The sequence below is a fragment of the Hyla sarda genome, chromosome 1, assembly GCF_029499605.1.
Source record: "Hyla sarda isolate aHylSar1 chromosome 1, aHylSar1.hap1, whole genome shotgun sequence".
NCBI classification, from domain to species: Eukaryota; Metazoa; Chordata; class Amphibia; order Anura; family Hylidae; genus Hyla; species Hyla sarda.
The window spans coordinates 85,907,962-85,923,529 of NC_079189.1; the positions used below are offsets into that span (position 1 = coordinate 85,907,962).

The following is a 15,568-nucleotide window of genomic DNA, read 5'->3' on the forward strand; positions in this document are numbered from 1 at the left end:
CTCTTTAGGATTTGTGGAATGTCTTAAGTTGTCTATCTACACGACTGTTCTTGTCACTTTCAATGACCATCAGTGCAATGCAGCTTCCGCGTTCGTGATGTCACGCCACGCCCCCTCCATTCATGTCTACTGGAGGGGGGGGTGACGCCCCCCCCCAATAGAAGTAAATGGAGGAGGCGTGGTGGCTTGTATTGCCAGTCATAGGGCATGGAGCGGAGTTCGCTCAGTTCACTGAATGACGGGGTGCCGCAGCAGAGATCGCGGGGGTCCCCAGTGGCGGGATCTAATCCCGGATTTGGATTGGGGATAAGATGTTTCCAACGGAGTACCCCTTTAATGAGACTATCAAAATTAATTTTTAGGTACCTTTTTTTGATCATGTGCCCTTGTTGCATCTGGCCTTTGGTGTACAGAAAGGAACACATGGTTTTTTTCACGATTTCCATGGAGTTTGTTACAGCTGTTCTCTGGCGTTCTGATCGCATCTCCTTGTTAAAGTGTAAGATCATTATGCATACTGTATGTTTTATTGTAGGTGCGCATATTGAGCAATTACATTAAATGGGCACTGTCAGATGCTAAAAATGTTCACATGTTGTACATCTTTATAACCTTTCTAATATACTTCATAAGAAAAACGTATGGGTGTGTAGAGATATATATATATATATATATATATATATATAAAAATTTAAAGAACTTATATGTTGGACAACACTTATTTTGAATGTCTATTTTTGATGTCCGTTTGCCAGATCTGTTTTGTTACATGCCTAAGCTGGTAGTAAGCCATTGATGGTGAATGACATACCGTATTTTTCGCCGTATAAGACGCACTTTTTCTTCCCCAAAACTGGGGGGAAAAAGTCGGTGCGTCTTATACGGCGAATACACTCCTATCGCGGTGGTCCCTGCGGCCATCAACGTCCGGGACCCGCGGCTAATACAGGACATCACCGATCGCGGTGATGCCCTGTATTAACCCTTCAGATGCGGCGATCAAAGCTGACCACCGCGTCTGAAGGGAAAGTAACACTAACCCGGCTGTTCAGTCGGGCTATTCGGGACCGCTGCAATCTCACCGCGGCGGTCCCGAACAGCCCGACTGAATAGCCGGGTTAGTGCTTACAGGACACCGGGAGGGACCTTACCTGCCTCCTCGGTGTCTTCTCCGTTCAGGGATCCCCTGTATGGCCGGCGCTCTCCTTCCTCGTCATCACGTCGTCGCGTACGTGCGTCGGCGTGCGTAACGACGTGATGGTGGCGACGGAGAGCGAGGATACCCGGCCGGCAGCAGAGACGTTCCAGAGCGACAGGGACACGGCGACAGCGATGGAGCGACATCCAGGGCAGTGGTGACGGGTCTGGAGCGGCGGGGACACGTGAGTATTACCTCCTCCTGCAGTGGTCTTCAATCTGTGGACCTCCAGATGTTGCAAAACTACAACTCCCAGCATGCCCGGACAGCCAACGGCTGTCCGGGCATGCTGGGAATTGTAGTTTTGCAACATCTGGAGGTCCGCAGGTTGAAGACCACTATTGGGTTCAAAATCTTTATTTTTTTAGATTTTGCCCCTAAAAATTGGGTGCGTCTTATACGCCAGCGCGTCCTATAGGACGAAAAATACGGTAGCAATCAGAGGCACGCACATGATGCAAATAGTGTAATGTATCAAGACTTACAGCCCCTTTGCAGTACAATCTCAGTTTCCCAGCAGAGTTGCGGACGATCACAGACATACGTTTTCGATTACTGCAACAAAAGAATTACAGGACATAATATTTCCAAAGTGTTATCAGGCAAGTGTGGTAAATCATACATAATTTATATTATTTTATCAATATGGCACATATGGAAATTAAAGTTGGAAAGGGATAAGCTCACTATAGACATTTATGGCAATTCCACAGAATAAGCAAGATAAAAGTATGTCAATGTAGTCAGCCACTGAATTCAGGAGTCTATGGAAGTTCTATGTGCAAAAAAGGCAAAGAAATGGTAATCCCAGAGATGAGCTCCCCCCTACTAGACATGTGTGATGTCATGAACAGATTAATCAAGTCTTTTCTTCACTTTAGAGAAATCTGCAAATAATCTGAAGCCAAGCATTACCTCAACATTATAAACCCTAACCTCTCCGATATTTATCAGATATTTGTCTGTTCTATTAAATACAAAAAAAATTATAATATATATATATATATATATATATATATATATATATACACAAAAATTCTGTCTCAACTGGATTTTTACAATTCTCTGTTCCTCTAGGAAACGTAGGAATAAACACATAACAGAATGATAGCATTATATAGGCTTCTTTCACTAGTTTACTTTACATGTATCAGTATTGCATCTATTTTTGCAGCCTGTATTAAGTAGCTATTGTTAGAAGGGTGTTCCGGTATTCGATAATTCTATTTAAATAGAAAAACTAATCTAGTTATCACAGATTGTACTGGTTTCAGCATGTTTTTGCATGATTCAACCCTAATAGAAAGTTGTGTAGTTCTCTCATTCTCTGTGGTATTGTCTCCCCAGCTCCTCTCTTTCTCCCAAGACAACACATCATCCTCTGCTGTCTTGAAACACTTAGCTGGATCTGGTCTGAGTTCTACCGCCGCCCCCTGAGTGATGTCATCAGTTCTGACCAGTTCTTATAGCCTACATCACCATCTCTCACATACACATATACCTATATACGCTGCTCAAAAAAATAAAGGGAACCCTAAGATAACACATCCTAGATGTAAATGAATGAATCGCATGAAATACTTTCGTCTTTACATAATTTTTGTGTGATTTTGTTGTCAGCACATTCAACTATCAATGGAAATCAAATGCATCAACCCATAGAGGTCTGGATATGGAGTCACACTCAAAATCAAAGTGGAAAACCACACTACAGGCTGATCCAACTTTGATGTAATGTCCTTAAAACAAGTGAAAATGAGGCTCAGGAGTGTGTGTGGCCTCCACGTGCCTGTATGACCTCCCTACAATGCCTGGGCATGCTCCTGGACAGTCTGTGGTGCAACGTGGCATTGGTGGATGGAGCGAGACATGAAGTCCCAGATGTGCTCAATCGGATTCGGGTCTGGGGAACGGGCGTCCCAGTCCATAGCATCAATGCCTTCCTCTTGCAGGAACTGCTGACACACTCCAGCCACATGAGGTCTAGCATTGTCTTGCATTAGTAGGAACCCAGGGACAACTGCGCCAGCATATGATCTCACAAGGGGTCTGAGGATCTGTTAAGCACATGGGGGGCTGTGCGGCCCCCCAAAGAAATGCCACCCCACACTATTACTGACCCACCGCCAAATTGGTCATGCTGGAGAATGTTGCAGGCAGCAGAAAGTTCTCCTCGGCGTCTCCAGACTGTCACGTCTGTCACATGTGCTCAGTGTGAATCTGCTTTCATCTGTGAAGAGAACAGGGCACCAGTGGTGAAATTGCCAATATTGGTGTTCTCTGGCAAATGCCAAACGTCCTGCACGGTGTTGGGCTGTAAACACAACCCCCACCTGTGGATGTCAGGCCCTCACACCCTCCTCATGGAGTCTGTTTCTGACCATTTGGGTGGACACAGATTTGTGGCCTGCAGGAGGTCCTTTTGCAGGGCTCTGGCAGTGGTGCTCTTTGCACAAAGGCGGAGGTAGCAGTCCTGCTGCTGGGTTGTTGTCCTCCTACAGCCTCCTCCACGTCTCCTGATGTACTGGCCTGTCCCCTGGTAGTGCCTCCATGCTCTGGACACTACTCTGACAGACACAGCAAACCTTCTTGCCACAGCTCGCATAGATGTGCCATCCTGGATGAGCTGCACTAGCTGAGCCACTTGTGTGGGTTGTAGACTCCATCTCATGCTACCACTAGAGTGAAAACACCACCAGCATTCAAAAGTGACCAAAACATCAGCCAGGAACTGAGAAGTGGTCTGTGGTCACCATCTGCAGAACCACTCCTGTATTGGGGGCATCTTGCTAATTGCCTATAATTTCCACCTGTTGTCTGTTCCATTTGCACAACAGCATGTGAAATTGATTGTCAATCAGTGTTGCTTCCTGAGTGGACAGTGTGATGTCACTGAAGTGTGATGTCACATAAGTGTGATTGACTTGGAGCTACAACGTGTTGTTTAAGTGTTCCCTTTATTTTTTGGGCAGTGTATTTTTATTGGGACATTAAGGTAGAATAGGGTGCATTTACAGCATGTTGCCTTGTGCTGAGCAATGACACAGGCAGGGGAAAAGACAATGAATGAATACAGCAGCGACAGTAGGCTTGCTGTCTGGGTGGAGAGATAGTCCACTTTGTACAACAATGCCCTGCAGGGGCATTGGGCAGGGGACTTTCAGGAGTGCTGTGAGGGGAATGGGAAGACTGATGAAGAGCTGACAAAAACCATAGCATTTTGGGAATTGTAGTACTGAGCAACTGCTCATTATCTGACATAGGAATAGACCGACAGACACACAAAACATTGATTCCTAGTGGTTTTAGTACTGGGGCAGACAAGTAAACAATGCTATATGCTTCTGCTGCATCTCATTTTTTTTTCTACCAGACATCCTTCAATCTATAGCATAAAATCTATGCACATAGCATGAGCTAATTGTATATGTTTATCTCAACTGAAGGCTATGAAAAGGGATTCAAATATCCATGTATCCTTAGGTGTTCTAACTGCATCCGTATTACATTTGTAGTTTAGTTTTCTGCCTAAAAGACAACACATGAGTATTTACTGTGCAGAAATATGGACAACATTTTGAATTAGGATCTAAAATAACAGATTTTTACCTATACACTAGTCTGAAACCTGCCTAGAGTGCATCCCTATAAAGTCTCAATGACAGAGCTGACCGCACAGCATTCTGATATAGATACAGCTCAATAGGGGGCCTTCTCTACCCCATAGGCTGGCTTAGAAGATCAAGAACAAAAACATAAAGAATTTACCTTGTAAATTCCAGCACATTTAGCAACTCAAATCTTTCCTCCTGGCCAAGCTGCAAAAGATTGCAAATGAGAGTTATTGCTAGAATATTAAAGATACATAAAAATCTTGTGTTTCAAATGACACCCACCTAACAGACTTGTCTTTTCCATATTAAAGCTGTTCACAGCAGTGCTATGCTAAGAGATTCTGAGTGGAATGACACTGCCATATACCATCATAATGGCTGGCAAAATGTTCACTTAGCCAAAAGGTAATACATCCCCACTAGAGATGAGCGAACTTACAGTAAATTCGATTCCTCACGAACTTCTCCGCTCGGCAGTTGATGACTTTTCCTGCATAAATTAGTTCAGCTTTCAGGTGCTGCGGTGGGCTGGAAAAGGTGGATACAGTCCTTGGAGACCGGGACTGTATCCACCTTTTCCAGCCCACCGCAGCACCTGAAGGCTGAACTAATTTACGCAGGATAAGTCATCAACTGCCGAGCCGAAAAGTTCGTGACGAATCAAATTTACTGTAAGTTCGCTCATCTCTAATCCCCACCAAAGCTTATACCTGTATGCTTGTGTTGCTTATACCTGTATGCTTGTGTTGCTTATACCTGTATGCTTGGGTTGCTTATACCTGTATGCTTGGGTTGCTTATACCTGTATGCTTGGGTTGCTTATACCTGTATGCTTGGGTTGGCAGAGCGTTCATGTGTTGGTATTATAAGTGAGGAAGGAATATGCTACTTCAGGACACCTCTGGTGGTGGCCAATCCTTAGTCCGATTTCAGAATGTTCAATCCTTGGTTCTCTAGGGTCTGATCCTTCTTTCCCTAAATGTCTGCCCCCCGACCCCCATCATATACATCAGCTGTTATCGGATTTGTCTGCCATTCGTTTAAAATGTATGCCTACTTTTAAATACAGTGATCCCTCAACTTACAATGGCCTCAACATACAATAGTCTTTTCTGGACCATTGTAACTTGAAACCAGACTCAACATACAATAGACAGTCCAGATCTGTGAAACATGTCAATGGCTGGAAGAACCGACCAATCAGAATGGGCAATTTACTAGTAAAACACCTGTATTACTGAAGCGTATGCACTGACTGGTGTCTGGTAGCGCCCCCTACAGTAGAGGGTGATATTACATGTTCTGTACACTTTACCTGTACCAGGGTTACCTGCTCCTCTGGACACCAGGTGAGGGCGACTCCATGTTACTTTTTTAGGACATTGTGCGTACTGTACAGGACCTCGAAGAAGCTCCTGTCCTCTACATAGACCAGTGTTTCCCAAGCAGGGTGCCCCCAGCGGTTGCAAAACTACAACTACCAGCATGCCCGGACAGCCAACGGCATAGACAGTGATTTACAGCTTCCAGCAGATTTCTTAATTTTATATATAAGGACTTTATCTATATTAGTTATCTACTTATTTTTCTTTAATCCTCACCTTTTTTCCTATTTTTGATGACATTTTGGTGCCTTTAGAACCAATTACCAGGTTTCCATAGAGTTCTGGTCTCAACATACAATGATTTCAACATACATTGGTCGACCCAGAACCAATTAATATTGTAACTTGAGGGACCACTGTATTGCATTACTTATCTTACCCGCAGGCCACTGAATTTAATGCAAAAATAGATTTTCTTTTAGATTTTATATACAAATATACAATTCCATTAACCCTAATTGTTATTTATTGTTACCTAGCCTCCTTGTGCAGCTCTATACTTAAGGTAAGTGCCACACTATTCACATTTTTGATGTACTGGATGCTGGTTTAACAGAACTTTCCCATCTGTAATCATTAATATGAACTGCAATAATCAGTGGAACAGACTAAGTTCTGAAAAAATTGACAACACTTAATGTAAACCGACGTCATGACCTCGTTAAGCCATGCCAAGCCCCCTCAATGGAAGTCTACGGGCGAGGGGGTGGCAGTGACATCACGACCCCCACAGCCTGCACCCAGCGTTCAAAACAGAATGTTCCGAACACTGGGGCAATGAAGTACCCCTTTAACTATCATTTCTGATGACATAATAGACACCTGCAATACATAATATTCACAACAATGTATCCTCCACAGTTTAGTTCCCAGTGATTAATATAAAGAAACCTACAGAAGTAGCTTTCATCCATACTGACTGGGGGGGGGGGGGGGGGGGGAAGAGATATCCTAATATCAGCTCTGAGCTTGTAAATGAAGCTCTGAGCTTGTTGAACTTCCAGCGACCAGAGAGTGTGAGAGCGATAACACCAAATTTAAGACACCTGCTCCCCATTCACACCTGAGATCTTTTAACGATTCACATGACACCTGAGAGGGAAAATTGCTAATTGGGCCCATTTCCACTTAGGGGTGTACTCACTTTTGTTGCCAAGGTTTAGACATTGATGGCTGAGGGTAGAGTTATTTTGAGGGGACATAACATTAAACACTGTTAGGGTGGGTTCACACCATGATTTTCCTATACAGTTTTTAGATACTTTTGTTAAAATTTTTTTTTTTTTAAAACGTACAGCAAACCGTGGCCATAGACTTTCCATTCAAAACCGTATTCAACATATTGTATATGGTTGTCTCCGTTTTTCAGACCACACTTTTTTTTTTACTTTTTTTTCTGGACAGAAAGCCGTAGCCTACCACGGTTTTTGGTCAAGGTGAAAAACCGTATTAAACCGTATAAGTATTTTTATTTATTTTTTTTTACATGGGAGTCAATGGGAACCATACAGAACTGTATGTGTGTACGGTCCCATACGTTTTTCACCATACAGTTTTTGACTTTGCAGTTTTTTGTCTTGGAATTTCAATCAAACAAGTGAAACTTTATTCATAATGGAGTGAAAAGTTCAAAACGAATAATTTTTTTTCTTAAAAAACAGATGCAACCAGACATCCTTTTTCAAACCGTATACGGTTTTCAACCGTATACAGATAAAACTTTGTACACACGTTTTGATACAGTTTAGTCAGGTTTTGAGGAATCTGTTTTTTTAATCAAAAACCTGATAAAAAACTGTATTGCAAAAACGTGGTGTGAACCCACCCTTATACAGGCTGTGCACTCACTACTGTACATTAGAGTGTCATTTCTTCAGTGTTGTCACATGTAAAGATATAATAAAATATTAACAAAATTGTGAGGAGTGGACTCACTTGTGTGAGATACTGTATATGATAGCTTACCGATTCTATTATGACAGAATTGGGGGTCCTTCCCGTAAACACAAACCGCAGTTGCTTTGCTGCTCTTACTAGGGCCCCCTCATCTACAAAATGAAATAACAAATGTTAGCTAAAAGATCGCAAACATGGTCAAACAAAGCAGGACTAAAGAGGATAAAAGTACAGCGGCAAAATATCCCGCACCTCTTTACACAGTTTACTATCACTCACCTGGGTGCTGTCTCCATTGGGGCTCTTATTCTGAGTGTTTTGGGGGGGGGGGGGGTAGCCCTCACAAACACAGGGAGAACATACAAATATGATACACTTAATATCCCATAATGACGAAGTAAAAAAAAAATTTGCATGGACAACATGATGGCATATGATCTGTGTATAATTAGTGCAGGAATGGAGGTGGACGTCCACGCTGTATCTCCTGCTCTCCCATACAGATGCATTGAGCGGGAATGTTGGCCAATGCTTCATGCTTCATGTGCGGGGGTCTGAACTATCGGACACTATACTTTGGACATGGGATACAATTTAGTAAACTGGAGTACTCCTTTAAATAGGCATGGCAGTCCCTAGTACTGTACCTAAAGACCCAGCTAACCATCTAATGTGCATGGTGCCCTGGCAAATCTTCCACAATAGACAATGACAGGGAGAGAAGGAACGGACGTGCTGGATTGCAGCTGTCCAGTCCTTTTGTGCTTGAGCTGCTGCCAGGTAGCAGCTACATCCCATCCCGAGAAAGAAAAGCGGTTGTCAGCTGAAAAAAATAAATGAATCTGACCTGGACAGCTCCTTATTCAGGGTTAGGCTGGGTTCACACCACGTTTTGTACTTACGGTTCCGTATATGGCTGCGGGGAGGGGGTTGGGGGGGGGGGGAATCGCGGCGCCCGCACTCAGCCGTATTCGGGAACCGTATTTAATGTATGTCTATGAGCCGACCGGAGTGAACCACAGCCTCTGGTCGGCTGAGTTTTAGGCCGTATACGGTTTCCCGACCGTAGGCAAAATCGCGATTGACCACGTTTTTGCCTGCGGTCGGGAAACCGCATACGGCTGAAAACGTAGCCGACCGGAGGCTGCGGTTCACTCCGGTCGGCTCATAGACATGCATTAAAGGGGTTATCCAGCAAAAAACATTTTTTTTTTATATATCAACTGGCACCAGAAAGTTAAACAGATTTGTAAATTACTTCTATTAAAAAATCTTAATCCTTTCAGTACTTATAAGCTTCTGAAGTTAAGGTTGTTTTTTTCTGTCTTAGTCCTCTCTGATGACATGTGTCTCGGGAAACGCCCAGTTTAGAAGCAAATCCCCATAGCAAACCTCTTCTAAACTGGGCGGTTCCCGAGACACGTGTCGCCAGAGAGTACTTAACGACAGGAAAGAACAACCTTAACTTCAGAAGCTCATAAGTACTGAAAAGATTAAGATTTTTTAATAGAAGTAATTTACAAATCTGTTTAACTTTCTGGAGCCAGTTGATATATATATATTATATATATATATATATATATATATATATATATATATATATATATATATATATATATATATATATATATATATATATATATATATATATATATATATATATATATATACACACACATTAAAAAAAAAAAAAAGTTTTTTCATGGAATACCCCTTTAAATACAGTTCCCGAATACGGCTGAGTGCGGGCGCCGCGATCCCCCCCCCCCTCCCCCCAGCCGTATACAGAACTGTAAGTACAAATGTGGTGTGAACCCAGCCTTATCCAGTAAGAAAACAACAGTACCCGAGTGCAGCACTGGAGATCACAGAGGGTCCAAGTGGTCAATCCCTCCCCTTCCCCATTGTCTAGACTAGTGGTCTACAACCTGCAGACCTCCAGATGTTGCAAAACCAACTCCCAGCATGCCCGGACAGCCGTTGGCTGTCCGGGCATGCTGGGAGTTGTAGTTTTGCAACATCGGGAGGTCCGCAGGTTGAAGACCACTGGTCTAGACAATGACAAGCCAGACAGGCCCTGTTCCTCAGATTGGCTTTCAAAGCTGATAAATCTGTTTGTTCAAGGTGAGAATCTGTCTGTATTCTTTCATTCCATAACATTAAGAACATGACAAGGTCACTACTTCATTTACATCATACCTAAAAGGCAGACAGATTGGGGACAGGAGAGACCTGCTTACTAAAGACAACAGCCAAGTTTGTGTCTTTTCCTTACCGGGAGATGACGCCTGATATATTATCTGGTCTCCGTCACGCTCTGGAACGGCGGTATGACAGACTGCCATCATTGTGAGAAACTCGCATATGACAGGGGCAGTGGGCTGAAAAACAGATTAAAAATCACCCCACAGTTACTCATATATTATAAACCTTATTCGTCATTATAAAGCTAACACTGAGAACAAACATCGGAAAATAGAGAAAATAGAAGGATGCCGCTCTGCTGCTGCATCCGCCCTAGATTTTATCTGTATCTTGTAATATAAACAGGTCCTTCTTCAGATGAATAAGCAACAGAGGTGGCATAACAGCAATATGAAGATCATTTTCCATCAATTTCCTACCAAGTTTGATTATATCCCATTATATAGCGCAGTGCTTCCCAACCAGGGTGCCTCCAGCTGTTGCAAAACTACAACTCCCAGCATGCCCGGACAGCCGTTGGCTGTCCGGGCATGCTGGGAGTTGTAGTTTTGCAACAGCTGGAGGCACCCTGGTTGGGAAGCACCGACATAACCCCATGTTATCCAAAGCTGCAGAAATAACATTGCTACTTGAAAGCAGCACTAAGCAGCCTCAAAAGCGTTCTGTATCACAGGTCGGTTTGTATCCGACCGCCCCTGAACATGGATTGCCCGACCTTGCGGATCTAACCGTTTCGTGTCCGGGCTCTTGAGTACCGCTGGCTTCCCCCTCCTATCCTTTTAATAACTGTTTTAGTGACTCTTGACTGATAATGCTCTAGCCTTATGACTTGAAGCTGTAGAAAAGGTGCCCATATAATCTCTGATGCCACATTTTATCATGGTCTGCCCAAGGCTGTAGCTGGTCACCTATAGAGACTAGTCCCAAGCTGAGCAGACCGGTAAAGTGATGCAAGCTGTGAATCTCCTGCAGAAAAGGTCAAAATCATTAAAGAGGAACTCCGGTGGAAAACAAAATGTTTTCAAATCAACTGGTGCCAGAAAGTTAAACAGATTTGTAAATTACTTCTATTTCAAAATCTGAATCCTTCCAGTACTTATCAGCTGCTGTATACCACAGAGAAATGTGTGGAGTTCTTTCCAATCTGACCACAGTGCTCTCTGCTGACACCTCTGTCCGTGTCAGGAACTGTCCAGATTAGAAGCATATCCCTGTAAAAAACCTCTCCTGCTCTGGACAGTTCCTGACACGGACAGAGGTGTCAGCAGAGAGCACTGCGGTCAGACTGGTAAGGACTTCACAATTTTCTCTGTAGTATCACTGTAGTATACAGAAGCTGATAAGTACTAGAAGGGTTAACATTTTTTAATAGAAGTCATTTACAAATCGGTTTAAGTTTATGGCACCAGTTGGCTTGAAAACATTTTTTGCGCGACCAGTTGTCCGTTGTAATGCCATCACTCACTTTACCATAAAATGTATGGCGCAACCAAATGTGTGGGGAAATTAAAAAGAAAAACACAATTTAGCAAATTTTGGAAGGTTTTGTTTTCACAAGATACAATTTACGGTAAAAATGACATGTGTTCTTTATTCTTTGGGTCAGTACGATTAAAATGATACCCATGATAACACACTTTTCTATTATACCCATGATAACATACTTTTTCTATTACTGTTGCGCTAAAAAAACTAAAAACGCAAACTATTTAACCAAATTAGTACGTTTAAAATCCCCCAATTTTGAAGACCTATAACTTTTTCATTTTTCCATATAAGCGGCGGTATGAGGGCTCACTTTTTGCGCCGTGATCTGTACTTTTTATTGATACCATATTTGCTTAAATACTAAATACTTTTTTAATTAATTTTTTTGGAATAAAAAGTTATAAAAAAGCAGCTATTTTGGACTCTTATTTACATTCACCATACGGTATCATTAACATTTTACTTTAAGAGTTGGGATATTTACGCACGCGGCGATACCAAATATGTATATGAAATATAAAAATATATTATATATATATATATATATATATATATATATATATATATATATATATATATATTTAAAAATATATATTTTTTTTTTTACACTTTGGGGTTGAAATTTGGAAAATGGGCCAATTTACGTTTTTATTGGGGGAGGGTGTTTTCCACATTTTTTTTAAAAAAATTTTCACTTTTATTTTCATTTTTACACTTATGTCCCCATAGGGGACTTTTTATAGCAATCATTCGATTGATAATATTGATCAGTGCTATGTCCTATGCATAGCACTGAACAGTATTAGCAGTCATCTTCTGCTCTGGTCTGCTCGATCGCAGACCAGACCAGAAGACCCGTGGAAGGCAGCGGAGGCAGGCGAGGGGACCTCCGGCTGCCATGCTGGATGATCGGATCGCCGCGGCAGTGCTGCAGGCGATCCGATCATCCATTCGAAGTACAGCGATGCTGCAGATGCCGTGATCTGTATTGATCATGGCATCTGAGGGGTTAATGGCGGACATCTGCGCGATCGTGGATGTCCGCCATTACGGGCTTCGATGTCCACCATTATCGCTTCGATGCTCGCGGTTATGCATAGGGCGTAAATGTACGTCCTGGTGCGTTAAGTACCAGCTCATACATTTACATCCTGCATCATTAAGGGGTTAAAGAGTCTTTGGCTCATCCTATAAAGCTCCCTGCTCCAACTAAAGCTAGTGTTTGCCACTGGATGCTCCGCTAGCTGTTTCTATTAACCATGTATGTTGTTGACTCTAAGCTGTCATAGCCCTGGAGCTGCAGCAGAAACACTATCCCTCTTTATTCTGAAAATCAAAATTTTGTGATTGATACAACAAAACAATAATGTTTATTAGCTTACTTTTACATTGTGTTTCAACTGCTCCATGTTACAAGCCCAAACCCTGAGGCTGCAGGACTGCTAATTTATATGCAACTTCTAGGGCAGGAGTGGTGGACCTGCAGGAAGCATGCCTTTCGGCAATGGAGGCTGAGGCATAGAACATGATGACCACCTATGAAGTGACTATATACTCTACTCATGGACCACATCCACTACCTTTCTCTTCTATATTGCCACTGTCCCTTCTTTAGGTTAGGGCTTCACTGAGACTGTGTGTAAAGTTAATAAAATTATTTTAAACTACCAATACAGTTTAAAAGGAATAAATAAAGTGTAGAGCCTACATGGTGCAGCCACATGTTGATGTGACCATGCCCACATGCTGCGGCCAATGACCGCATGATTTACTGGCAAAACTGTGTTGCCATTGCATGTGGTCATGACTTTGTCTTCTTGCATCTGCTGCCACATGTGGCTCTACCCCATAAGGTACCGAGGAATTAATATTTGGCTGGCTGACATCTCTCAGATTTCTACATACACATGAACGCTCAGCTTTATGTTTATATGTTGTGTAGTGAGAGGTGGTAGGCTGCTGTCAGTCTCCTCATGCTGTCAGTCACCCTTCTCAGCTGTCAGAAAAGAGTCAGAAGGCCCCCATATACATTAGACACTTGGCTAATCCCATTGAATTTGGCAAATTGGGCAATGTAATGTGGACTACAGCTGTCACTTGATAATGCTTAGTACTTGGTGTACAGATACTTACTAGTTCATCATCATCTGTATAGTTGCCATTTTCTATACTGCAGCTAGCCAATAATAATAATACCATGATCTATACAGATCACGGCATTTAAACATTGAAATGCCACTATTCCCTGGTGTCTATTGGTCCCATAGCGTCTCCCCCCCCCCCCCCACCATGTAATCGCGGGAGGGCTATAGGTTGCTAGGGAAGCCTGGGGCCTTACCTTGTCCTCTGCGTCTTCCCTGGCTCTGAGATTGCTTAGCTTAGGGCTCCCTTTGGAGAGCACAGATTTCATGCGTCATTGTAATGCAATAGTTTATGATAGGCCAAAAAGTGTGTATATAAAAAAGTAGTAAAAAATCCCTCCCCTAAAATCTATCCCCTTTTCCAATTTATAAATAAACCACTGTACAAAAATAATATATGTAAATAAATAAAAATCGCCGCATGCATAATTGTCCGAACTATTAATTTATTATGTTTCTGATCCTGCACAGTGAACGGCGTAAATGCAAAGAAATTCCAAATGCCAAAATTGCTGATTTTTGGTAACATTACATCCTAAAAAGATCGTAATAAAAAGTGATCAAAAAGCCAGAACTACACAAATGTGATAAACTACAGCTCAAGGCGCAAAAAACAAACCCTAACACACATAAAAATGGAAAAATTAAAAAAGTTATTAGCGGTGAGAACATGGTAATTAAGAAAGTTATATTTTTTTTGATTTTTTTTTCAAGGTTTACATTTTTTTTTTTTACATCATAGAACGAAACAAAAATTATTAAAGTTTGGTATCATTGGAATTGTACTGAATGATAGAAGACAGAATGTCATATTTACTGTATTTTGAACTCTGAAAATAAAAATAAAAAATTCCCTACAAAATTGTGCAATTCCATATTTTTTCTTCAATTTTGCCCTGCATATAATTTTTTTCTGGCTTTGTAATACATTGTATGAACAAAAGTGAACCAGTGGTAAGTTCAACTCGTCACGCAGAAAATAAGCCCTAATACAACTGTCAGTCGAAAAATAAAAATGTTATGGGTCTTAGAAGATTAGGAAAAAAACATGAGCCAGAAAAAAAATTAGCTGGGTCATGAAGGGATTAATTATGGCTCAAATTTTTTTTTACTATAATATGAAAAACAAAAATCAGTGACCATGGTACACAAATACACCCTTAGACCACTGTGCCTACTTTATTGCCATCAATTCCCGGCTCCATTAGACCCTTTTCTGTTAGTTTGGGTGATCAGATCCATAGCTGGACAGGATTTATGACTTCTGTAATACGTGCTCAGAATTATGCCCCATTGCACAAATTTTAAACTGGCATTATTGTGATTATATTGCAATATATATATATATATATATATATATATATATATATATATATATATATATATATATATATATATATATATAATGTATGCACACGGTTTTTGAGTCTTTACACGTTCAGACTTCTGCTACCATATTAAAGCCATCTTTTGCTACTATTGATTCTACACAGCGTCCATTAGAGAGACCATTCCCGCTTTAGCAGTATCATTACTAGTTAACTTATTGATGAAATTATTCGAGTAACAAATGTGACTGCCCCCAGATGTACTGGGACTGGCGCACAGACCTATTTTATAACAATTATTTATAACCTCCTC

General features: G+C 41.7%; 1 protein-coding gene across 3 annotated transcripts in view; it reads right to left on the reverse strand.

The window, feature by feature from the left end:
• ATP8A1 (ATPase phospholipid transporting 8A1) overlaps positions 1-15,568 on the reverse strand; it is a 212,785-nt gene that overhangs the window by 64,942 nt on the left and 132,275 nt on the right. For all 3 annotated transcript variants that reach the window (XM_056557206.1, XM_056557223.1, XM_056557214.1), the window contains 4 exons: positions 10,369-10,474; positions 8,163-8,245; positions 4,967-5,016; positions 1,684-1,753 (listed from right to left, as the gene is read on the reverse strand). In XM_056557206.1, the coding sequence (XP_056413181.1) occupies positions 1,684-1,753; positions 4,967-5,016; positions 8,163-8,245; positions 10,369-10,474 (309 nt within the window). The remainder of the gene's footprint in view (positions 1-1,683; positions 1,754-4,966; positions 5,017-8,162; positions 8,246-10,368; positions 10,475-15,568) is intronic.